The 27,596-nt window shown below is 40.0% G+C and overlaps 1 protein-coding gene across 3 annotated transcripts in view; it reads right to left on the bottom strand.

Moving 5' to 3' along the window:
* The window catches only part of LOC117944226 (transducin-like enhancer protein 4), a 33,507-nt gene extending 8,067 nt beyond the window's left edge, over positions 1–25,440 (bottom strand). The window contains exons 1-13 of one of the 3 annotated variants that reach the window (XM_034870839.1): positions 24,786–25,440; positions 24,333–24,418; positions 22,571–22,634; positions 22,335–22,379; positions 11,755–11,817; positions 8,784–8,858; positions 7,736–7,940; positions 6,532–6,548; positions 2,485–2,607; positions 1,330–1,383; positions 1,082–1,234; positions 522–654; positions 218–405 (exon numbers count right to left, since the gene is read on the bottom strand). In XM_034870839.1, coding sequence (XP_034726730.1) covers positions 218–405; positions 522–654; positions 1,082–1,234; positions 1,330–1,383; positions 2,485–2,607; positions 6,532–6,548; positions 7,736–7,940; positions 8,784–8,858; positions 11,755–11,817; positions 22,335–22,379; positions 22,571–22,634; positions 24,333–24,418; positions 24,786–24,830 — 1,251 coding nt within the window. In that variant the 5' untranslated portion in view covers positions 24,831–25,440. Of the gene's footprint in view, positions 1–217; positions 406–521; positions 655–1,081; positions 1,235–1,329; positions 1,384–2,484; positions 2,608–6,531; positions 6,549–7,735; positions 7,941–8,783; positions 8,859–11,016; positions 11,121–11,754; positions 11,818–22,334; positions 22,380–22,570; positions 22,635–24,332; positions 24,419–24,785 lie in introns of those variants that run through there. The other 2 variants (XM_034870840.1, XM_034870841.1) reach the window with 2 other exon arrangements.
* Between the last annotated feature and the right edge of the window lie 2,156 nt (positions 25,441–27,596).

Genomic DNA, 27,596 nt, shown 5'->3' with positions numbered 1-27,596 from the left:
AATATTTGGAATGCCTAAACAAAATGTATGATTTCATTTTATTTTTCCCTGTTAAAGCTGTACCCAGTTATTTAGTTTACTAGTCCTTGGCGGACAAAACTTTACATTACTCAGCCATACTCAGACTGAATATGTTGGTATGCATATATACATATACAATGTGTGTGTGTGTGTGTGTGTGTGTGTGTGTGTGTGTGTGTGTTGTGTGTTTGGGTACCACTTGTGTGCGTCCATAAGCAGCCACTGCAGCAGCAGCCACCACACTCATTTGTGGAGAAATGTTATGCAGGCCGGTGTAGGCTGCTCCGGCTCCACTCAGCTCTCCGTTCATACCCGGGTGAGGAACCATTCCAAACGGACTGGGGTATGAGCACGGCACCGCCAATGGCGTACGGAGACCAGGAACTACAAGACAAAACATTTTCCAAAAACATCTACTTTAGTCAAACTTCTTACTGATTCAAATCCACTATCTCACTGATGCACGCAGAGAAGATTAATGTTCTGTTGTCAACACTGACCCAGCGTCTCGACTCCTGGCTGTTTACTGGGTACAGACCTCAAGCCCGGGGTGGAGGTGCTGCTGGGTGTTGGGGCATCAGAGCGGGATGTGGGGGTGCTGGACTTGGATACAGGCGTGGTGGCCTTCTCGTTCTACAAAACAAAAAGAGTTTTAAATCTTAATCTCGAAAGGTTTAAACACTAGTGTAAACAGTTAATTCAGATGGAGCAGATATCTCTTTGCAGAAGGGTTGCAGAGATAAAAGACACATGCATCCATTTGCATAAAACATTCAATACAGGAACTGTTCATGCTGAGACTGAAGCTGAGAGTTCATGACTCACAAAATTGATATTCTATTAAATATGTATGAAACACTTTCTCCACCTGATATAATCCAGGGTGTTTTAATTTATTATCTTCTGACTAACAGGAGTTTTTCTTATTTGACACCAAACCTTCATTCTTTTCTATACCTTACTTACAATGATTACATTTTTGTGAATGCCTAAAAATAGAAACCCTAGAGATTTGATAGAAGAAGAAGATCATAGGGCTATAATTACCCCAATGACTCACCACATTAATCTCTTTGGATTTGGATGAAGGTGTGCTGCTGGAGGAAGCGATGGAGGACGGACTCAGCGGAGCATCCTTCTTCAACAGGCGACTCTTGTCCAATCCGTTCTCCCGAGGTGAGTGGGCAGGACTTCCTCTAGGAGACGCCGGATCCTGTGGTGAGTGAGCAAAGGGAAAGATAAGAGAGTGAGAGGGGTTGTTGTTTTTTTTAACACAAAATATACCATGCTGCCTAAATCGTTTTGTACCTCATTGGAGACATCCACTACTAAGTTGTCGTCACTCTTCTCTCCATCGCTTTCCTAAGATGGACACATAGAAGACACACCTTTGACGTTCACTACATGATGAAAATGGTTGATAATGTTTTTGTGCTAAATTTACGGAACACTATAAACAAGCATATTTACCGAATTGGCATCAGCATTTTTATAAAATGGCTGGACTTCTGGCGTTAAAAATGTCTACTGTGTGTAGACCTAAGTTCTTTACCAGTAATAATACATAGTAGGTTCAGTGCTTCCATTAAAATGAATATCCCACTTATTTGATATGGCACATTAAAAAGAAATTAGTCATTCATTCATGAGTAATCATAAAATCAAGGATTTCATAAATGATCTGAGAGAAGACCATAAAGACTACTTTAATCATTCCTGTGGCATTACTTCTTTTATATTTTTGCATTTTTAATTATCAGATTAAAGTGGTATAAATGGTTCCGTTGTGTATCATCCAGATGGCTAAAGAACATATAATGAACTGAAAGAAACTAAGCTCAAATCCAAGCTTTGTCCTTTAACATGTTGGTTCTTTCTCTCACCGTTTTGTCCAAAATAAGAAAGAAAGTGTGGGTTTGAATGTGGCTCATGTAAGATAACTTTATTGTCTGTCAGGATGTCTTTGTTTTGTTGTTGTTCTTCTCTAAAATGGTGAATACTGGAACCAAGGACTACAAAATAGATTTGAGTCAAAGTTGTAAAGAAATGTTGTTGATCAAAAAACAATCAAATAAAGCAAATCAGCCTTTCTTTCACAAATAAGTTTAAATTAAAGCGTTGGATGGCCCCTTGCTCCTCTGCACGTGTCAGGGTTACTGGCGGATGCTGTTCCACAAGACCCTGCATTTGCGCAACAGTTGGACACAGCGCGCATGGTGGAGTGAGCTCAATTGGTCACCTATGAAAAAGTAACTTTCTGCTGAGTTCAATTATACCTCACACAATAGTCTAAAATAAACGGGTAATAGTTATGGAAGGGTGCGGTAGCTTAAGCATAGGGGGGCGGGCCGAAGCATCACCATTGACAAAGGAACTCTCTGCTGAGTTCAATGATATCTCACACAAGACTCTAACTTAAACAATATACTTATATCAGGAAAGGTAATATATATGTTGACTCACATAGCGTGTAGAGGCCAACTCCTTGTCATCTGTCTTCTGTTTCTTGCTGTCGGAGGAGTAATCACTTGAACTCCTGTGCTTCTCTCGGGTCCGAAAACTGGCCGAGGGAGACACGGATGAGCTCTGGAAGAAACAAGAACCATTTACTTAAAAGGAGATGAAAAAACATCATTCTTTAATTATAAGAAAAAAGTGTCTAAAATGTCTCATTCATGCATACGTTTGAATATATTGTAACCCTTTCTATCTTGTCTTTGAACAACCCCGCTCCTTAAACAGTTTTGGAACTACTTTCTACCAAAGAAAATTCTTTGTGTCGGCTATATTCACGAAAAAACTACTGTTATTATTTTTGTAATTTAGGAGAACCAACCCTTTAATAACCAAAATTAAATTGCATTCAGTAATAATGGCAAAGGAAATTACACGCAGGGGCTCTGAGGCTAAATCATTATGTGTGAAAAACGCAAGAAAGTTGGGGTTTAAATGCATCAAAATTTCTTACTATGGGAAGACTTCTACTTGGAGCTAAATTAGGACAAATCTGGACTAAGCATGCAGCCGGACAGCAATGCAAACAGCACAAATGACTGCAATCCACTCCACGGCTGGATATCCTAATCACCATCAAAACTCCTCTTCCTGTCAAACCATTTCATTTTGACTGTATTAAACAATACCAAAGCAGTCCTGCATAGTCGACAGATTGACTACACCATAATGGCTTAAACTCAGCAGCATTGTTTTTAAAATGAGGGAAAGTGGGGGGAGTTGATCCATTTATGTCTTTATTTTCTTAATCAAATATGGCATCCTTTAAATACCGTTACTGAAGGATTAATCCTCTCTTTCTTAATCCTCTCTGAGAGGCATGGATCAAAATAAGGTCAACTAAACATTTTCTCTCTCTCTCTCTCTCTCTCGCTCTCTCTCACTCTCTCTCTCATTGGGAGGCTCCCCTTACCCGCCACAGAACGGACAGAGAGAAGAAAATAAAGCAGGACCTTTAACTCGACCTTTCCACTAACTCACGCTTGTAACCTTTTCCCTGCCCTTTGCCGTGCTGCAAGTGTTGATGACAAAGATTCTGTGGGGAGGGGGGGTGAGGTTGGTGTGTGTGTATGTGTTTGTGTGTGTGCGTGTACACCTGTACCTGTTTTTATTTAGTACTCCATGTGTGGCAAACAATGTTTAGTTAAGATGTCAGTGTGTCTACAGGTGTCTTCTCTTGAGTGAGACAGAGAAGGTTGAGCCTCTCTCTCTCTCTCTCTCTCTGTCTGTCTCTCTATCCAGACTGATTAGATTAATTAGCCTGCAAATTAGCTCTTTGAAAAATATCAAGGCAAATTAATTTTACTGCAGAGACACATGGATGGTCTGCCTGCAGTACAAGCACTGTAAGTGTGAAGAGCCTTGCGGTGTGACTGGGTGAAATTATTAATGTACCAGCACAACATAATTATATTTGCCTCCCATTTCAAATTGATTCCGCGAGCTGTGATAATGATATCTATAACCTTCACTGTTTTGCTCAATTACACTTGAAAGGCTCCAAATAACAAAACTCTTGTATATTAAGAGTTAGGATTTTAAGAAGTCAAGGCCAGCAATCTGATAGATCTGATTGTGCATCTTTGTCAGGAACTACCTGTACCTGACAGGGGCTGTCTTGGGATGGTGTGGCAGGAAGTGGCTGACCAGGGTGGTGGTTCCCCTCTTCAAAAAGAGGGAACAGAGGGTGTGTGTCAATTGTCAAACACTTCTAAGCCTCCCTAGTAAAGTCTACTCCAAGGTGCTGGAAAGGAGGGTTTGGCCGATAGTTGAACCTCAGGTTGAAGAGGAACAATGCAGATTCTGGTCGTGGAACAAAGGATCAGATCTTTATTCTCGCAAGGATCCTGGAGGGAGCCTGGGAGTATGCTCAACTAGTCTACATGTGTTTTGTAGATCTGGAGAAGGCGTATGACTGGGTCCCCCGTGAGATACTGTGGGAGGTGCTGTGGGAGTATGGGGTGAGGGGTTGCCTTCTCAAGGCCATCCAATCTCTGTATGACCAAAGCAAGAGCTTTGTCTGGGTTCTCGGCAGTAAGTCGGACTCGTTCTAGGTGAGGGTTGGCCTCCGCCAAGGCTGCACTTTGTCACCAATCTTGTTTGTAGTATTTATGGACAGGATATCGAGGCGTAGTTGGGTTGCGGAGGGGTTGCAGTTCAGTCGGCTGGGGATCTCATCGCTGCTTTTGCGGATGATGTGGTCCTGATGGCATCATCGGCATGTGACCTTCAGCACTCACTGGATCGGTTTGCAACCAAGTGTGAAGCGGCTGGGATGAGGATCTCAGCGGGAAACCAAAGAAGGGCCTTCTTCATGTAGAGAATGAGTCCTTAACCCAAGTGAAGGAGTTTAAATACCTTGGGGTCTTGCTCGCGAGTGGGGGGACGATGGAGTGGGAGATTGGTTGGAGAATTGGCGCAGCGGTTGCGGTATTACATTCAATTTATCGCACCATTGTGAGCAAAAAGAGAGCCGAGCCAGAAGGCAAAGCTCGCGGTCTACCTGTCAGTTCCTACCCTCACCTATGGTCATAAAAGCTGGGTCATGACTGAAAGAACAAGATCCAGGGTACAAGCAGCCAAAATGGGTTTCCTTGGGAGGGTGGCTGGCATCTCCCTTTGAGATAGGGTAAGAAGCACAGTCCTCCGTGAGGAGCTCAGAGTACAGCCACTGCTTCTTCGCATCGAAAGGAGCCAGTTGAGGGGGACACATGAAGACACACATGTACTGTACATCTGCACCCACAAACCTTTATAAGTGTGTAAGGTGCTAACACCAAGGACATTAAGGCACAGATGTTCATGCAATTCACACACACTGTACCCTGTGGACTGTTGCCAAGGCAACTGTAGACCACTGACAAGGGGCTTATTGGTTTCATGAAGTGACTTTTGGCTGGGTGTGTTTTCACAGGGTGCTAATGAAAGGCATTCATCATTCTGGTCTCTCTATCTTTACCACTGATTTCTGACTCACTCACAGTGTGTGTGTGTGTGTGTGTGTGTGTGTGTGTGTGTGTGTGTGTGTGTGTGTGTGTGTGTGTGTGTGTGTGTGTGTGTGTGTGTGTGTAAAGACGTTATACTACATGGGAGGTAGGAGATAACATATTAAACATTCCTCTTGCCTCCACTTCCTCCGAACACCCACAACTAATCTGCTCATTGAGTATTCAACAAACCAAATGTTTGCCTTGGGAGAAAAATAGCTCAGCTTAAGGGACTAATTACTACAAGTGCTGGATATAATGTTGCTCTGCTGAACTGCCTCTTTTTGCCCCATCCTTTCTTCACTAGTCAGACGTTAGCTTTTCTATTTTTTTCAACAACTTGTTCTGTCTTCTTCTCCTGTCTCCATTAATTGTTTTTTGTGGGGGAGGGTTTATGTATCAGAGGATACTAATGTGATAGAGAAATGAAGGCAGTATAGTATAGTCTACAGTATAGTAGTATGATCATTATTAATATTAAAATGATAAGCCACTTTTAAATGTCTTTAATAATTAAACTTTTTTATGTGATATTTGTACGTTTATAATTATATGTTTTATATTGAAGTACATAATGTAGCTATATATTCATCTAAAAACAATTAATCTAAAACTCTTTTAAAGATATGCAGAACGGGTTAATACACAATGCTGCTCTCTAATTGTATGTTTTTCCTGAACATTCTGTAACATCACAAAAAATATTTGAATTAAAAGTAATTAAAAGTATATGCCAAGAATTTTTTTCCTTCATATTTGACGCAGTTTTTAACAAGCATCAAATAAGAGTCTCACTTCATGTTCTTTGCATATGCTAGCAAATATTAGTCTTCAGACACAAGCACGCGTGTTATGAATGGAAATAAATGAAGATATCTGGTGTGGAATGTTGATGGCAGTAGGTTGTCACTTGATTTTAAAAAAAACTTCAGGCTAGGATAGTGATAAGAAAGGAGACTGCACAGCAACACATCCATATGTACCAGAGAAAATAAAATAAAGAACTTACCTTGACGGAGTCTCTGTCTGAGGAGGTGAAGGGCAGGAAACAGAAATAAAACAACTAATTAATGTCTCAGCAACAAGCGCATGTGTCTATCTTTGCATGAGCAAAGATAGACACATGAAAAAACAGACAGATAATGGAAACCTCACAGAGAGAGAAAGCAATACAGCTAATGATGGATTGCCATTGCTATTGATTCTGATTATGCTTAATAATGATGTTACCTGAGGTATCACTAACGCCACCTAAAGCAAAATGTACATTAACTGTTCTTGTTTATTTTTTTCTAATAGCCTACAGCATGTAAAGTGAAATGTTATGATGGGAAACAAATTGGAAAAACATGATCACACTGCTGTACTCTGTCAGAATTGAGTTTGATCACCCTGTTTGCATAAATGACACTAAATCGGGCAACAGAGAGACCTAATTTTAAACAGCATGCATTAGACTAAAGACACGCAATAAATATACACCCAATCAAAGCAACTACAGGAATTGGATTATTATTGATTGGGCTCCTAATGCAGATAAGTATTACCTGAGTTAGCAGCTGTTAGCTTTACTGCAGCTACAGGCCAAGGTTAACTGCTCTACTGCACTGTAAAAACCCTCACAGTCATACTGCAATAAGGTAATTAAGAGCAGGCACACACTGTTGCTACACACACACACACGCACACACAATTTGTATGTACTGTAATTAAATGCTTTAGTTCAAAGTCAGCTCACAGAAGAATTAGAGGCATTCTGCATGTACAAAAGGAAAGAGGCATCATGGTGTTGTGTATCGCTCCCTATTAGGCCAATTAAAATGGCACAATGACAAAACATTTTTAATTGCTTTATCTGCTCTTCATTCATTCATTGCGAGTACTAAAAACTAAGTATAAGCCAAGTGGTGGTATAATTCATAACTTTGATTGAATATTCCAGACATGTAAAAATTATTCTGGGATCATTAAATGAACAAAAGATAAAAGCTTCAGTATTTATGTCTACAAAACCCATTTAGCATAAAACAGACAGCACAGAAATGTTATATGGAGTTGTCTGTGTGAATGCATTGCATAAAGTGACCAAATAAAATAAAAACACTGCACAATGTGGCCTTTTAACTCATAAAAAACAGCAATGCACGCTAAGACTTACTGCAGACATAAAAACATCAACACCTACAGTACGCACACACAAGGACAGGCCTTACCTCTCGGGTGTTCACTGTTGTTGTTGTCTTGGTGTTTCCTCTCGTCTTTGAGCGGCAGCTGGTGGCTCAGGGCGGAGGACAGAGCCAGCAGGCTGGCTGTGCCGGCCCCTGGGGCCAGGGGGGGCTGAAGGCCCGCTGGGTGTGGCGTGAGTGGGATGGGGATGGCATGGCCGTGGGAGAGGTGCTGAGCCTGGAGCTGCTGCTGCTGAACCACACACAGAAATAATGATTAGTTTAATGCTGCATTTTGACGTGAAGCAGTCTGCATGTTCAAAGAAAAAGAAGCTGGGATGGTGAGACAAACAGGAAGAACTGGGGGACAAAATAAGCAAAGTGCAAAGGAAGCAAAAAACATTAGGAGCACCACATGATAGCTTAAACATTAAAAGCCTGAACAGTACTGGATCAAAGGTTCTTAAATTTATATTCTTAGCTTAAATTTGTTTGTTGTTGTTTTCAAAAGGATCTCATAAATGTATTTAAACATAACATAAGATTTGGTTAAGATGATGCACAAATTTTTGACACTGTGTCCAAATCACCTTATTCATAGAGTATCTTTGGTATTTCTGTAGGCCGACCTGTCGGCCGACATATACACAAGTACTTCTAATCTGTTATAAAATAAAACCGTCTAATAATATCTACCATGCCGATGTAAATCCATGGCTCTTAACCCACTGCAGCAATTAACAGGTGCTTTTTGGAAACATCAAAGAATACATATTATAAGGCCTATTTTCACAATGTGAAATTAGTTAAAAGCTGACCCAGGATTATAACAAAGTCTCTTTAAAGCTAAGCATTGACCAATGTACAAACGAATAAGGTAGAAATAAAACTTTGTTGTTGCATTTATCTATTTCTCTTCTAGCAGTTACATAATTATCTCTGTTACATCTGTCTTACAGCATCTAAAGACTGTATTCCCTTGTGACTTTGTTTGTGGGTGTGTGTGTGTGTGTGTGTGTGTGTGTGTGTGTGTCCGTGCGTGCGTGCGTGCATGCTAGCGTGTGTTTGTGTGTGTACATGTGTGCAATACACCTACTCCTATGATGGCGTTGAGTTCAGCCATGGTGACCTGCTTGGCCCGCTCCACCGCCTGCACAACCTGCTGCTGATGCTGGGAGAGGGACAGACAGACAGAGACAATCAGAGATAGTGAATTGAAGCAGCAACTGAGAAGGAGGAGAGAAGATCTGTTGGATTTTTAAAAAGGGATTATGAAGATTATGACCTCTATGGACAAACAGGAGGAACTACAACAATAAATTAATTCCTCCTACGCAATTCTCTGGTATGAACGTAGATGGTGATGGAGTAGATCAAAAAAGACTCGCATAAAAGTGATCCTTTACATATCTGGTGTGACGTATTACACGGCAATCAGCAATGCACTGATCATAAAACCTGACAAACTGTTGTAAATCTCATTAAACCAGCCATAAATGTGCAGTTAGCAACAGTTTCTTATGGTACCTTGAGCTAGATCCAGTTAAAATGCCATCAGACAAGAAGCTGGAACACATCTGAGTTATCACTGATCTTTATTTGAAAAACAAAAGCTCCACCTCAAAATTTGATACTCACCAGTGTGTTCATTAAAACTCAGTGGATTAAAAAAATGAGCAGCTAATTGGGGTGTACTAGTTGGTCAAGTGTAACTTGCACAGGCCAGTTAATTCTGTCATTGGGGAATTGCAGAATTTAAAAACCAAACAAGTGGAGGTCCAAAGAGACGATTCAAGATCCTTGTTTGCTGATGCGTCCAAAATATACAGTAGTGCAAGTGGCCAAACATATAAACACCGACAATATCTTATGGAGAAGCCCAGTGTGCATATAATTATGTTCTCTGCGCTGGAGATGATGTTTCACTTTTAGGCTAGTGAAACATTTTCCATCCTTCTTTTTTTCAATCAACACGTTTAAGGCACAGCAGCTATAACCATAACTTTGTCTGTTTTCTGCCCACACATCTCAAAACTGCAAAAACTTCAACACAGAGAGAAAACAGACGAGAGAAAGAGACAGATGCCAAAGAGAGACAGACAGTTCACAGGCCAAAGTCATTCAAAGGGTACAGAGCGAGAAACACAGATCCAGACGATTCATCCAGGAACGCAAAACATCAAAGTAGGGCAGAGATGAAAGAGCTTATCCAGTGTGAAAATGAACCTGACCATCGAGTTCAGCATCACCGCTGCAGAGTCTAACCTGCCTGAACGTGACTCACACACAAAGATCAAAGCTCCATCAGTTTGACGAATACTGGCAAATAGCTTCTAAACTGTAATCAATAATTCTTATAATTATTGCCCTGGGATAGACACTGTTACACGGTTGCAAGGGAAATACATATCAGAGGTTTTCCACAATCATTAAAAAAAACAATACATTCACATAAAAGTAAGATAACAATTAGATACATTCAAAAAAATAGCTAGTTTGTCATTTAAACAGACGAAATAACCAAAATTATTGGATCAGTCCAGCTGAATTATGCCAGATCTAAGGTTGGGTTTGTTTAAAAAAAAATAATTTAATAATACCGGTGCCACCGTAGTAATTGAGTTTTGGCACCGATAACAAAACAGTACTTTATTTAACTCCATTAATACTTGCTGAGGACAAATGGACATGAACATATACCTTTGCCTCAATAAAATGCAGTATTTAGAAAAATCATGATTTACTGTAAGTCAAGAAATACCTGGTCAAAGAATGAGCATAGCAAGACTGTGACCCATGACCTCAGTAGCAACTTTAGTTGCTAGACAGTTTATTTACTCTGGGATGAGCCCCTAATTCTGTATTTATAAGGTGTGGGAACCAATCATATTTATACATGCACAATTATATGAATTAGGCAAAATCTAACTAAACTGGAAGCAGTCTGTCTGTCGGCTCATCTGATTGTCGTCACACTGAGTGGGTGTATTCCTGAGGACCCAAGGAAGTGCATCGTTGACTGTGAGGGTTAACTGGATAACGATATGCATCATGTTTTCTGATAAATAATAAATAGTATATACAAAATAACCACATAGGGAATCTTATTTTATTTCTGATAATGTTAAAAAAAACTACTTGACTGGAGTAGCTTGGCTGATACATTATCCTATTAGGGACAACAAAGCTGCTGTCAAAGAAATGCCCAAACTGCGTTAAGGAACAATATCAGAAAATGACAAAATAAAAACAAAGAGCTCTCGCAATTCACAGCCGACTTGATTTGGTGCACAATAACAATATGATTGTGTTACATTTCATATGCACACCCAGTAAACAAGTCTGGGCATCAAAACAAAGCAGTAAAAACCGTTTCCTCTCCCTGCCTCCCCTCTCTGTGGGCCTCAGGGCTGTGTAGCAGCTCCACAGTCTAATGCCATTATTCCTAATCCACCCTAAACCCTCCTAATCCATGGCTAATCTGGAGGAGAGCTTTGGAGTCCACAGTCACTCCTTGCTGCTGTTCCCACCCCTCAAACACAGACACACAGACACAGACACACACACAGACACACACACACACACACACACACACACACACACACACACACACACACACACCACTTTCAACTCCTCCAGAGAAAGGATTAACCAGCTAAACACACACACACACACACACACACTTACAAACACCCACACACAGACACACACACACACACACACACAATGACACAAATAATTTTCTCACACATAAACACTCCGCCGCTGGCTCCTGCATATGTTAGTGGGAGACATTTAATAAGTTCAGTGCATATCTGCCTATCCCGAGCAGGGAGGATTAGCCCAGGATAATCTGTGTATGTGTGTGTGTGTGTGTGTGTGTGTGCGCGTGTGCATGGTTGTGTGTATGCATGCATGTGTCCATATCTGTCTGTTTTGCCTCATAATCCACCACACACTTCTCCTTCTTCTATGGGCCCTATCTGTCTTACTTCCTCCGCCTCTCTCTCTCTCTCTCTCACCCTCCTCCATCTTAACTCACAGCGACAGGCACTTTCGAGTCTTACCTCTTGAGAGAGGAAGGGAATGACTTGGGCGCAGATTGCGTTCAGCCGTTTGACGATCTCCGCCTGAAAGACAGAGAGGTGGGCACATCAATTCACCAACGGACAAGGTGTCACCCTCTTCACATGACCTATAAATGCTCGCATCAAGTCAATGTGATGAGTGTTAAATTAAAGTAATAGCCCACAGCAAAAAAGGCGAGTAATATGAAACTGTAGTAATTTGACGCATTCTCAGTTATTGTAAGCTTTTACTTTATAAACACTCTCTGATGGGTCTTTGGCAAGCAAAATCTTCTGGATCACAGGAAGTCAAACTTTGCAAATGTTTTATGAGCAAGAGAATGCACCTGACCTGTTTGTTAGACCTAAAGGAAACACACAATGCGTTTTAATGAGTAACACAGAATGTTTTGCTGTTTGCAGCAATGGCCATGAAAAGAGCAAAAACCACCAGGAATTCAAAGTTCATCTGTGGAAAAAAGCAAGATAAAACACATCAAAGTACCACCCACACTGTGTGTTTTAACGAGGATCTCTGGAACATGCAGTGCACAGGCAGCACAGTAATGAGTGCTTAACACCAATGTCACCAAAACATAAAAGAGAGAGAGACTGCTGTCTGAGGCTTTATTATTATTGAGTGTTAAAAGTCTGACTATTGACAAATTATTTGGACTTCAACCGAAAATGAGGTTGTTTAGGTGTTAACGAGGGTGTGAATTAGTTACATTTTATGATCCGTATGACCTTTTCAGGTTAAAGCTACTGCTAAAATAATTAGATGAGTAGTAAATGAGTCGATGGACAGAAAATGAATTGGCAACTATTGATAATCAAATCAATTAATCAAACTCAATGCCAAAATCTGTTTTTTGCCTCTCACATGTGATATTTGCTGAAAGAATAAGCAATCCAAAGACACGTGTGCTCTGTAAGATTTCATAATGCCTTTTTAAGAATACTTCCTGACATTTTATAGACTAAAAGATATAATAAATTGCAAGAATAATCAATAGATGAATTGATAGGTAAAATAATCATTAGTTGCTGCCCTGGTTAAAGGTCAATATCTTAATGTGATTAAGATTAAGAGACAAACATTCCTCAAGGTGGTTTACCTAATCTTGATAACCAGGTGTTTAAGTCAACACAACCCATTTTCACAAACACATTTACAACAACAGTAATCCACATCTAGTTTGCAAATACTCATGAATGCACTCATTGAGCACACCCTTGTAATCATCATTCAAGAGCATTGCATCATTGGCCATGAAATAATGCTGTTGCTTTCTTCTTTTCTATCCATCAATGTGTATACACACACTGAGCAGCATAAACACACATAAGCCAAATCAATTGACTCAAGCAGGAAAACCAAAGGTTTTAAGAGATGTCAGATGGTATTCAACAAATCTGTTCAGCAAAATCCAGAAACAGAGAACAATGCGGTTGTTTTAAGCACAGATTGCCTGCTATTTATTCCATGCATTCTTCTTCCTTGTCAAAACCTGGTGCCTACATTACCCATAATGCAACCTGATCATAAACAGAGTATGTTAGGCTAGTAGCTAGTATGTCACAGAAGCACATTTCAATAGAAACATGTTAATGCGTGTAAGTGGAACAAGTATCACTTCATTGACAAAATTTGTGACTTCAATATTAGAGAGGCATTTTTGTGAGCAAGATTTAGTGCCAACTTCACAACGATTGAACCACCTGTGTCTGATTTTTTAAACTCACAGAAATCCATGTCAGTATCAGCCTCGAAAAATCCAGTATTGGTCCGTGCCACTAATCCTTCAGTATCTCTGGAAAGTCATTCTTCTGCTGCACTCTGAGCATCAATCAACATCAGACTAATGGATGATTTGTAAATATAAACCCAGGGTTTGTCCTCCTGAGAATTTGGAGGAGCACATAGAGAAGAGCCCACTTGAGCAGTCAGCTACAGAAAAATGGGAAATTTCTGTCGATTTAACTGGCTAAATTAAGAGCCAACTAATGAAAAAGCCATCATGGACTGAGATGATTCCTCTTGGTCCAACACAAATGCAAAAGAAGCTACATGTCGAGGGCTTGTTTCGTAACCTTGACAGAGGGAACTTTGCTCTGGTATCAGTAGTAACAGAAGCCCCGGAGGCCATGAGAGCACTGATACAAAGCCTTCAGACAGACGCACCGGCAACACTGTGGTAGGATGGTACACATAAACACAACCATATGCACACAGGCACAAGCAGATACACACCTCCACAACCTTCTCTGTATTCATCAGATGTTTTTACTGAACCCAAGGGTTGGCTTTTAAAGATTATACATCTCTCTCTCTCTCTCTCTCTCTCTCTCTCTCTCTCTCTCTCTCTCTCCACATCAGGTAGGATTTTTTACAGGAAATTGCCTGATCCCCTGTCCCAAAGGGAGTGCTAGTAGTGCAACTTAAATCTAAACACAAACACAGAAAAAGACACAGACTTGCACAAAAGCACACACTTAATAGAACACATAGATAAACAGCACTTTCTTTCTTTTAAGATTAAATACATACATATATATATATATATATATATATATATAAAACAAGACTTTTCTCGAAAGAGGTCAAACAACATGCTATTAGAATGGTTGAAGCCCACATCATGCTTTGTAGTAACGGGCCTCAGGTAAAAAGTCAAAACACAGGAGCAGGCAAAAAAAAAACAGAAACAGTTTAGGTGCAGATGGCTGAAAAACAGAAGTATTTACAGGTATTTGAATTTATAGTAGCTAATGTTCCTTAATTTGCCCAAGATGCATTGGTATTTATAGTTAAATACCTGTAATCTGAAACATTCGAAAATGATGCCATAATATTATTTTCTCCAAGAATTCATAGCCATTTACAGTATGATCTTGTATAACATTTAGACAGTAAGATACTCTGAGATTTTAGGTGTAAATGTACGGTACATCAAAGGTTTACAGTGCAGTTTTTCATGAATCATTGTCAAGGGTTGTCTATTTCTGTAGTCTAACCACCCATAAAGACTTATTTGGAAAAGACTCAAAAAGAGGTATTCAAATACAGTTAGAGATTAGTCGCAGGTTGCTAGAGTTGAATGACCTGCTGAGGACAGAACCAGACACAAGTATTGTTTTAATGGCAGCAAACCTAGCAGGTTTCCAGCTCTAAAACTAAAACTGTGTGAATTCAGGACTACTATTGACTCAATACAATCCCCTGGGAAAGGTCTGGTTTCAAGCTGTCTGGAGGATAATCAGCTGAGATTGTGTGTGTGCATCTTTGAGAACTGTAAGTCATTTAACTTATGTTGTCAGTTCACTTAAGCCTGTTATTGGTCTATAGTTCTTGCACATTTAAAGTAAGTTAGTTAGTGATTCTGGTGTGTTCTTCACCTGTTAGCTAGGTTGCACGTTGATCTTAATGAAGCATCAACAGTCAGATACGGCAATTCAATTGACAAGTGGATGGAAACTTAGCTAGAGAGAAGTTGTCTCCGTCCGTGTTTTAACAGACACACTAAGTTGGAAACCAGAATCAGCTTTATTACTGTCCTAATCTAGTCCTCAACTTTCACCTCATTTTACTGAAGTTATTGTTATTATTGTTTACATCATCAAAACCATATTCAATCTAAATGGATGGGAATTTATCTACTGTACGTTGCATTTTACACACAACTAAGACAACTCAACAGATTCGGCTTTCTGCATTAATTCACAGCAAATCATTGCGGCTTGATGGCGCCGATGTTAGCACATTGTATGGATGGCGACATGAATTAAAATGAAGAAAACAGAGATCCGGCAGACATGCAGCAAAACATCCCCATCATCCTCTGCCTTATCTGAGAGATATGTTTGAGACAGTAGGCATCAAGAAGGACTCCTGGCCAATGTGCTGAGGGAACTTCTTCATTAATGTCTGTTTAGTCATTCATATTTTAATCCTTTATTTTCTTTCCAGAAGCTTCATTTAAGCACACACCCATACATGTAGAGGGGAATATAAAAATAGAAACTGGATCTGTGAATTTTCACAGAATCACAACTGAATGCATAGCTTGCTAATGAGTCAGAATTGTATTAACCTGGAGTCCCAGTTTCTGTCAGAATAATCATATATGTTATGTTTTAGGTCTATTGGCAGACATACATTTAAAATGTAGCCATTGCCATATAAAGCCTGTGTTCTCCATGTCCACTGAAGTTCCTCAGAGTGCTTTCTGGTAACATTTGTGTGATCCAGGTAGCTTTGCATAAAAAAATAGTTGTCATTTGAAAGGCTACTTTTACTTTTTTATACTTTAAGTAAATTTCCAAGCCTGTACTTTGTTACTTTTACTTGAGTAACGAAGTTTAATCAGTACTTCCACTTTTGCCACAGTATTTTTTAACACAAGTATCTGTACTTCTACTGAAGTACGGAAAGTGAGTACTTCTCATCACTTGCCATCTCTGTTTGCAATGTATACAGTTATTATTAATCTGCAATGAGTGGACTGTAAAGAGGGAAATTTCCAGGCCCTGATGAGATCCTATTCAAAGTATTTGGAACCTCTTTTGGCAATTACTGTACTTCTGAGCTCCATACATTTTCTGTCAGTTCACTATTAGATTAATCATTCCAGGTGTACACTGGAGATCTACAAGACAGCAGATTTCAGATTTTGCCAGAAATCGAGATGATCTGTCTTAATACAAACACAAATGTCATAAATGACAAGCCCTTCCAGCCGCATTTTAAGTGCACACAGTGCCATATATAAATAACGTTTTTTTCATATACAGTATATATAATGTCTAAAACTTTGGACGTGTTCAGTGTTACAGATCAGCAGTCCAGGGCTGAAAGTTGACTTTTACATGTCTGATGTTATCTTTGCTCAGGCAGAAGATGTGTAATCTGCCAAAGAAGCAGTAGGAGAAGGTTTTGCCGGTTAAGAGTAGATGCTGCAGAATAGAAGAGAAGCTAAAGAAAATGATGTTGTTTTCTCCTCAGACAGACAGCAGACAGACAGAAGAGCCAAACATAAGGGCAATAGCATTACTGAGTATAAGCTGAGTCTTCTACCCTCTGTACAAGGGCCAATGCACTGAAGAGCTTCCACTGGGTACATTGATTCAGTCAATGTTCACACTTGACGATTCACTTACTGAAAACTATCTTACTATGCTCCCTAAAACATTGTTGACATTCAAGGGCTCTCATTATTTCTGATGATGTGTTTTTATTATGAGTGTTGTACTGAGCTTTTAGGACAAGACTTCAAAGGCAATCACTAATGTAGATCTTAAAAATGTATTTTTTAAGACACAGGATGTCTGAGCACCAGTTATCAGACTCAGGGAGCCATTTACTGTCAAGCAGATGCATGGGAAACTTGAGAGAGGGTTGCAGTTCAACTTACCTGTGATTACCACTGTGCTGCAGCTGCTCCCACTCCCACAGACAACCTAAAACACTGACAGTTTCTTTTTATATTTAACGTTTATCCAGGGAACACTTGCTGTGCACACATGCCCTTTTTCAGCTTGGTTCTGTTCCACAATCACACACACTAGGGAGCTGCCCAGTACATATTAGCCTCTGAGAAACTGCTGTATTAGTTAATTGGAGTTTAAGTGGCTTGCTCAAGGTAGTGTGATGTGTTGAAGGTAAAGGAGGCCGCATTCAGTATCTGCACTGTAGAAGTGAATGAATAACATAACTGCTTCCTCTGTTCAAGCTTATGGAAATGGACATTTAGGGACAAAGTGAATGGATAGCAGACAGCTTCAGAAGGTTAAGTCCGAGCTGTATGAGATGTTGTCACATCTGCTTGGACATAAGAGGGCTGCTAGGCAACGCGTCAATTAGATCCTCACCTATCAAGCTCCCAAAGTTGGCTTTATAAGTATTTTTATTGATTTTGAAGTATTTGGGGGGCATTTTAGGGCCAATAGATAGCTGACCCTAAATGAGGAAAGAAACGGATGGGATTTTCATTCTTTTTGTTATTGGCTGGCAAAACATTGTTGAGTTTTGTATTTATCCCTCCCTCACCCCTCCCCCCACACATTAATGAAGTTTTCTAGAAAACAACTGCTTGTAAAACACATAGAATTTAGAGCTGAAAAGGTTAGCAGTTCAACAGAAATTTAGTTAAGTCATATTTTAAGTAAAAAAGTGAAATAGTTCACAGGCTCTGGATTCTCACATGTGGATATTTGCTGGTAGTCCTAGTCCTCTATGACATTAAACCGATTATCTTTGGGGGATTTTTACTTTTTTGTGGAACAACCGATTCACGGATAAATCAAGAAAATATTAAACAGATTAACTGATAATAATCAATAGTTTCAACACTGCCTGTCGGACAAACACAGGAGTATAAAAATAAGGACTCTTAAGCTGTAAAATGCAGATCTCTACTTACAACTACAACTACAACCTTCAATTGATTCATTTTGAAGGGTTGACCCTGAGGTGTACATAGCGCAGAAAAGGAAACAAAAGCACTGGAGCCAAAAAGGAATTGGAGATGCCTTACCATGAGGCAACCCAACCAATTTCAGGTGACATTTTACATCAATAGCAGACAATTGGGACTGTCGGCCAGAGTCCAGGGGATGTCAGCCTGTTTGGCCCACACGTCTGTTCACACTACAGAGACCAAAACAAAAAAGCAGGGCTACTTTTTACTCAAAAAGTGTGCTGTGGTTTGTGTAAACGTAGAGATTTTTTTCCTGCAGCAAGCAGGCCTTGGCTTCGACCTGGACCTGTCACCATCATGACAGAGAATAAATAACTAAAAAAGACTTGCCAGAGAGTCCTCTAAGGTTAGGACTCAAACTCAGGTGGATCCATGGAGCATATTGCTAGATCAGACTACTCTGTGGTCACATAAATCCCAGTAACCTCAGGGGCGAGATCATGTGCGCTGAATATATCTTTGACCCTCTGTGTGAGTCACTGGAAAAAATGTTGCTCCAGTTCAAAAAGAGAAAAATCAGTGAGCAAAAGTTGTACAACATCCAACATATGGGGTGCCGCCTGCGAGCTAGTTCAGGCGGCCAACTCGAGTTGCACTGAGTACACACGAGTGACATGCCTCACTGTCAAACTATCATTTACCCAACACCACACTTCAATTTGACGCTCTATTTATGCTGCACAACTTTTCATCTCCCTTGTCAATGTTGCTGCTTCCCCCGAACCTGTCCACTGTTAACTACCACCAGCACCCCAGCATCCACCTGCAGGCTCCGACCAGGGGGGAAGTTACTTTAACATCACTCCTCCCTCATTAAAACCCATACTGCGGGGAGTGATGAAGTCGGAGTGGCCTCCAAACACCATGTTATAATAAACATTTTAAATGTGAGGGGTCTGACTGGTTTGCCCCCAACATGCACTAAATGGTGTTATTCAACATAGCCTTTGACTTTTATAAACAGGATAAGGGCTCCTGCAGAACATGCCACTAAATATGCTTTCAATATTTACCTAAAAGCACCTACTTGGTATCTTTTAGCTTCTTGGATTACAGTGATCTCTTTGTGATAACAGGATGGCCCAGCAAAAAACACTTATCACCAAAGATGTTGCTCAAAATAATAAAAAACAGCTCAAATACTCTCACTTTAACTCCTAATAACAAAGAAATTGGATCAGGCAGGAGCTCTGGAGTCAGATTGGGTCAGATAAAAGATCAAATGTCCATCTCCCCTGGAGCTTTGTAAGCACCACATCAGCACCACTTTTCACCACCAGCTAATACACCTAATGGAACCCACCATATAAAGACTGTATTCCCTTGCGACTGTGTGTGTGTGTGTGTGTGTGTGTGTGTGTGTGTTTAAGACACCATTAGATAGACAGAGATGGACAGAGACAAAACAACAACAAAGGGCGCTATGCAGACAGGCTACAAACAGCTCAAGCTGGATAATTTGTGCATAACGTAAATGATGCATTTTTTTTGCACCTTATTAAAGTTTAAAATCTCTCTTTCTCCTGACAGGGTCAATAGTGCTGATACCTTGATTTGTGGTTGACTGTTTCCTTTATTAGTTGTTGTGCAGTGGAAGCAAGCATATCCTTGAGCAGATGACGATGAGGCGTGGATGAGGAGTATGAAAGCAACCTTTTTAATTGTGGCTTTTAGTGAAGCAATGGCTGCTGCTTCTATACAGAAGTGTATGGATGCAAAGTTGGAGCCAGGAGGGGGGGGGATCATTGCGTAAGTGACTCCTGTCAGTGCAGAATTGTGACGAATGTCAATCCGGAGTGATGTGAAAGTTGCATGAATTCCAATTTCACTGTTGAGACTAAGGTTGCATTGCAAAATAAATATACATAAAAGTTTTACGTTCGTAAACAATCAGAAAATATGACGAAACAATTATAAGACTGTCATTTCAAATCGTGTAATTCAAAGGTTTCAACGTGCTTTTCACCTAAATGCATTTTCTAGAAGTAAGACATTACGTGACCAAAATCCTCGAAATGAAAGAAATGGCTCCCTATCCGCTGCTGTAAAATGAGTTGTCAGACCTTGTTGAAAACACTGCCAGTCTTCAGTATCAAAACGTCTTATTACTTCCTTCTTTCACCACTTTTTCCTCCCCCCGCCTTCCTTTTTCTCCCCATCCTTCGCTTGCTTTATTTCTCTTTCAGCCTCGCTAATTTGCAATTGATTAGCTGTCCTCTCGCAGCTCAGTCCCATGCTCTACAACCCTCGTACCCTCCTCTCCGCCTTCCCGCCCATGCTCTCCTCTATCCATGAGTCAATCTCTCTTTAACGAGGGCACCAGAGCCCTTCCGTGTAAATAAAACAGAGCAGAGCCAAAAATCAATGGGCCTATTACCCTCAGAAAATGCTAAACAAGCAATATTAGAAATTCGCTTGGTAGAGGAGACTGACTGCCTTAATGGGACCCAGCCCCCCCCAGCAGGATTTATAGTGGACAACCCATACCTCCTGATTAGTGTGCCAGTAAAAAGCTCCGAACACACACAAACATTACAACAGAAACAAAGACCAACACACACAAACACCCGAGTAAAGGTCTACAATATATGAGCACATGCACCACAGACATGGATACACAAATAGTATATACACAACTAAATAAACGATTACAGTGTGAATAGACAAATGCACCGAAGCACACACACATACTAAGTAAACATGTACAGTATACATACAGGCTGTTATACAGATACCCAACAACACGCACACACACACACACACATACACACACATAAAGCTAAGTAAATGCCGTACAGATATACACAAACGGAAAACCACACACACAGCAAAACAAAGGCCGAGCATACATCACTTTCTCTCATACTCACAAATACACACACACTACACACACCATTTCTCTGGAAATGATTGTGTAGCTGGTTAGCTGGGGCCCATTTAGCCTGGCAGCTGATGTGTGGTTAACACAGACATTTATGCTAATGACCTTCTGCGTTTAAAAAAAGCAGCAGTAATGTAAAGGCTCGTTAAAGGCCAAATTCACATTCACTCGAGTCATTTTTCAGCTCATTTTCTCATTCAATTAAACTGATAAAATCATTGTTCACATGTGGATTACAATTCAACGGGACAAGGCAACCAAAACTGTTGTTTTTACCCTGTAAATCCCTTTTTCCATCATAAAATGTAACACCTTTAATGTATATTCTGGGATGATTTTCGGATTTTTGAAAGCTCCAGGCATCCACTCAACGACTTCTCATGTACTTCTCATGTTTTTCAATTACATTCAAGTCACAGCTAAGGATCCAGTTTTTCTCAAAATTATTACCTGGCAATCTCTGAAAAACCCAGAAGCTTTTTTGCGAAAAATGGCCGCTGTGCTGGAGGTATTTCCAGAATCTTCAAAAGACTCTTCTATCTTTAACCCTGTTTCTCAATTTCTGACTTTGATCCCTGATATAGTTAGCCGGAAACGGCTCTTTTTATAAAAGACAAGCAAAAAATCAATGCATTATTTTGTGAAAGTAAAAATTATTGGAAAAAAACATCAATGTATATCAATACTGATTGTACTTTTATCTTTTAGTATTATTATTTGGGTTTACGTTTCACAAATCATTGCACAGAGATTTGTCATTTCCTGAAGATCCCATCTTTGTTTGGTCTAAGAAACAGAGTTGTTTGTTGTTTGATAAATCTCATTAAAAAAAAAAAAAAATAGTTGTGTTGATCTAGATGCTTAGAAGAGTTTTTTCTTCTTCTGGAACTACCTTTTTAAAAAGTGTTAAACAACCTTTTGGGTTTTTCAAACAACCGTGGGTAATTATCTTTAGAGAAATCTGATTCTTAGCACTGGAGCTTGAATGTGATACATGACATGTCCAAACTGGACATACACAAGAAAATCATTGGCATTCATCATTCAGCATCATCAACATTCAGTTTTAAAAGATTTCAAAATCTAACTTTAAAACTGGTGTAAGGAAAACTCAAGTTCTCATCTTATTTATATATCATCTGCATTCCTTTGACACCTACTAAAGTGGGGTTTGAATTAGTTTTTACTCCTTTTTTACATTCAAGTAAAAGGTTTCCTACCTGCTTGTGCATCTCGATGTTGAGTCCGTATGACATTTCGTAGTACTAAAAAAAATAACGATCAAAGTAAGGTCAAACAAACATGACTTTTCTCTTCGACTTTTTGCACACGCCAGAAATACTGATTCATGCACGCACACAGACAATTAAACAAACACACACACACACACAAACAAACACACACAAACACACACACACAAGCACAGACACACACACTCACAGTATACAAGACTCACCATGACATAGTGTCTCTGCATCTCAGTTTTCTCACTGGCCAGTTTCTCACACTCCAATTTCAGACTGTGAAGCGGAGATGTTGTTAGTGAATTACATAAATTAAACACACAGCATCCCATACACAAACACACATGTTTTTTATTTCTTTTAAACACAAAACACCTGGTATCCTATAACTTTAATTGATGATATTTTACATGATACCTTACATGTTTTCTCACATGAAACAAATTCACAAAATATGAAAATTGGAGTTGCTAAATGCATAATACTGAGCCTGTGACTACATCCTGTTACTTTGCATTTGCATTTCTAAATTTAAGTGCAACAAAGAAACTAAGAAAAAAAAAAGAGTTGCTTGGATAACCCCAGTTTCCTCTGCACAGACACTTACTCAGCAAAGCAGTGCAGTAATTAATGGATCAATAAACGACCACACAAACTTTATCATATATTCTTTACAGTGTGAGTGGATGCTCAAACTGCACCATCAACAAAAAAGCAACCAGATAATTAGGATCCATTTCACAACTGTGGTTACACAAAAGCTTGACTCTTTCAATTGTTGTCTGTTACTGGAAAGCCTCCACATGTCACAGGAAGCTTTTGTAAATGTCATTTATGAGAAAATTGGCAGGTATACAATGTTACAAGGTAAAATTAGGACGCTGATGTGCCAAATAGAAACTTTTGTGCATGTGACCATAACATACATTATAAAATCACCTGAATACTTTTGGCACTAGGACATTAAAACTTTTGGATCTTCAATATGTTAACATAAACCTTTATTTGAGCTTGATGGTGATGCATTTCTGACAGTATTTAGTTGTTTTTGTTTACACAATACGAATTTCAAAAAGCTTTTCAAGATATTAAAAATTATATTAAATGTAATTAGAGATTGGACAATTACTTTGACAAAGGTCTGAAATCAAATAAAGAAGACATTTTACTTCCTTCTAAGTAAAGCCTGACATACATACAAGGAAATATCTCCAAAGAAAATAAAGATGTATTTAATGTGTATATCAGACCAACCCGTACTTCCTTTTATTCACCAGGTGACTGGGTAATACTTAGGAGGAGGCCAGAGGTGGGCGATTACTATGCATTGGTATCGTGCTTATGGTTCTGCCCCCGAGCAATGTATTTCACACTTCATCATGTCGAGTAAAAAAGTATTTCACACCACTTGCATTTGCAGAGAAAGATGTGCATACCAAGGTTGATGTGGTTTACCTGTGGTTAGACACCAGGGATAGATGGACCTAGCGAGTTGTCCCAGCATGTTGGTTCAACTGAGGGCTTTGAGTAGAATCACTTCATGGGAACTCCACATGGATATTTACCTCAAACTAAGAATGTTTTATTTCTAAATCAAATAAAAAATCAGTTTCCGTCTTGTATTTCATGTCATTGCATCATCCCGAAAACTTTTGGTCACATACTGTGTGATTTGGGGTGCAAGGGAAGTCAACATCACAAAAATTACCCTTTTTTTAAACTAACGTTTATTTTTAATTATTGACAGATCTACAGATTTTTTCAATGGCTCATTTGAAAATGCCCATCATTTATTGATTAATCACTGCCGCTCTAATTTGGACATAGAATAACACATAGAGCCAATTTTCCTCTACCTCTTACCTCCTTTCAGCCCGATGCAAAGTTGGAATGTTTATTAGTATTTTTCGTCACTATTTTTTTTGCTGATGAGCAGATGTTTCCATGTTAATGTCATGCTACATCCAAACTCACCTGTGGTACTGGGCTTGTAGGAAGTGGAACTCCTCCTTGATCCGGTCGCAGGACTCGGTGACAGTGAACTTTAACGGCTGTCCCGGCTGGTGGAGGACCTCAACCCAAACCAATCAGCGTGGGGGGGGGAAGAGATAGAGAGAGAGAGAGGAAGAACTGAGCCACCAAAGTTCAGTGTTATGGCATATACACACACACACACACACACACAAAGGGAATTGGCTGTAGATGACAAAAGGCCTCTGTGATACGGATGGCCTTTTGGTTTCACTCAGTCTCTTTGCACGTTAACCCACGCACACTCACAGACACATGCAGCTGCAGCAGTTTGACAATGAGCGCAATTGTCCGTGCGAGCGCGCAGTGGCATGGGAACTTGATATCAACTGATTACGCATCAGGCGCGCGGCTGTTAATCTGAACATACTTTGACATAGTGCCTCAGCTACTTACCGGATGCCGTGCCGGGGGATACATCTTGCTCAGATCTCGAATCATTTCAAATGTATTGTAAAGTTCATCCACATAAACAAGAAAACAAATTGTGTGAGCACTGATCTTTTCCTGTGCGTAAAAGGTCAGTCGGTTTGCAGGCTATGTGCAGGTTCCGTGAAGAGTGGAAACATCCTTGGACCTTTGGCTGGACGTCATTTTTGTAGACAGTGTTTCAAAAGTCCGTTCAGTGGGATAATCGAAGCAAGAGTTGTCTCAGTCTTCCCCAAAATCTCCAGCGCGTTTATTCTACGCGCACAAAGCTTGATATTCTCCCTCTGAACTAACAACGAATCCTCTATTTTCTCAGATTTTCTCTACAAAGCATCGACTTTAGACACATCATGACCTTGCTTGTCCGCGACTGTGCTTTTCCACGGCGTCCCGTCGTCACGCATTTATCAGCTATTTTCCTACAGCCTCCGTGAATGCTCACATCCTCACACGGTACCGGCGGAGAGACCACCTCACCGACTGTAGCAGCCTGCCACTGCGAAGCCAAATTTAGAAGCAACCAGTCGTACGAGCGCAATTACATATTCACCAAAAGTATATGAGTCCGTAGCGTGGCGTCGGGACGTGTAGTTTAATTCATATTAGCCGATAAAAAGCACTACAGATGTGCGTCTGCTGTAAAGAACTACAACTTCCCGGCTCCTCAAAGCCAATGGTGTGTGGTCAGAAGGCGGAGCGTCCATTAAAGACAGCCAATAGCGAGAGATGAGTGTACATACTGTGTTCCATCCTCCTGACAATCATGGATATGTTGTCCAATCCCCTCCAACAAGATGCAATTTATGCGGACTCCCCACGTGGGGGCTCGTTCTGGTACTAAAAGATGTCACAGGGATTAATCTGAAAACTATCTGTTGATTTATGAGGTTTTTTTTCAGAGACTTCCAGGCAGAAGCGAACATGTGGCCTCTAGGTGTCTCGTGTTTTTTTCTGTTGTTTAAATTGAATCGCTTATTAAAACAGTCCGCTATTATGTATATACATGCCACTCACAGCCCTGCAATTAAATTCTCATTGAGATCCCTTATGTACCTCTGTTTGCTTGTATTGGATACAACATAGTTGTAGACCAAATACTGTAAACAATTAATTGAATTATAATCCCTGCTACAAAGGTTATATTGGGCTTTCTTAACCCCCTTAATCATGTTTTAAGGATGTGTGTTGGAACATATTTTAAAGGTTTTCTAGACTTATGCACCTGCAGTTTGGCAGTGGGGAAAGAAAGGCTAGGATCTATTGCTTAAGTAGCAATATTAAAGTATATAAATACTATGTTACAAATAAAAGCCTGGCATTCAAAACTGAAGTAAAAACATGAAAGCTTTAGCATCATGTTATAGGCTATAGTACAAGAAGTACTCATTACACAGAATTGTCCATTTATTTGTAGTATGTTATATGATTGGACTAGATATGATGGTATTATTGATGCATTAATGTGTATATGACTTTCATTTTGCAGCTGGTGAAAGTTGGGCTAATTGTATTTACTTAGGTTGCACTTAAAATTATCTAATAAATGTAGTGAAGTCATAAGCACAATATTTGCCTATGAACTGCTGTGGAAGTGTAAAGTTGAAGAAAATGGAAATAAGTACAAGTTAAATTCATGTAAAGTTACTTGAAGGAGCAAAAATCTGAATCAGCTCACACGACATTTACATATTATGTGTCTACAATTCAAGTAAGGCACCTATTGCTGAGTAAATTGAAATACAGTCCATAGGACTCACCTGTCTTTCTCTGTCTCACAGACGCACACCCATTATTCAGCATGTCAGCCTACATTTGCAGCTGCGAGTCGATGTTTAGTGTACGTATGAAACATGTTGTTGCCGGGTCAGCAGCTTGCACTGCATTCAGTCATTTAGCTGCACTAACTGATTGTGTTGAAATCTTAATTATTTTCTGCTGCATTACGCTTTATATTTCTTCTCTCTTTCTCTGAATTTGTTACCGCCTCTTAGAATCAGATCTGTTATCATTTGTGTGCTTAATTGTGTCTCAAAGCTGTTGTGCTGCTTTATTTAACACGATAACGGAGGACCTCTATCATTGTTGCATCTTTTTTAGCAAGCACGCACGTAAGCACACGCTCACGCACACACACGCACACTCACATACACACACACAAACACTCACACAGTACAAATGGTTATCCACAATATGACACCACATCAATCCTCTCTCCTCTATTCAGTCTGCCTGCCTCTGTTTCTCTGTCTTTCCTGTTGTCTCTGCCTCTCTCTCAAACATACACGGGATTTTGCACACATACACACTGCTTCAGCCATTCAAATACACATCTCTATCTACCACACATACAAACTAATATCTCAGGTAAGCACAGGGCTTAAAGTGACCTGCTGTCGTCTGTGTGAATCCACTAAGGCTCAGAAAAGGTAATATCATGCCCTCCCTCTTTTCCCTCCAAGGGTTGTGCTGTGATGTGGGCGAGCAGGGCAGGTGCAGAGGTGATGGAGGGGGGCAGGTGAGGAGGAATAAACAGATTTATTTGCCTGCGCCCCTCTCTGATTATTTTGCCCCTGCCTTTTGTTCCAGACCTTATGAAACCCAAATGTCAAGTGAGGCGAGGGCCTCATATCGAGCCTTGTCAATCACATCCCTCTTCGCACCTGAAGCCCTGACGCCGGATTATTGGCTCCAACACAAGGGCTGCCTTTGCCGCCAGCCACAATGCCTCAGGCGATTCGACAGCCAAGTGTTTTTTTTTTCTAAAGAGGAACTTCATTT

This window comes from Etheostoma cragini, chromosome 5 (genome assembly GCF_013103735.1).
Source record: "Etheostoma cragini isolate CJK2018 chromosome 5, CSU_Ecrag_1.0, whole genome shotgun sequence".
Lineage (NCBI taxonomy): Eukaryota > Metazoa > Chordata > Actinopteri > Perciformes > Percidae > Etheostoma > Etheostoma cragini.
Note: the sequence above shows the minus strand (reverse complement) of the source record. Positions and strands in the feature narration are given on the sequence as shown.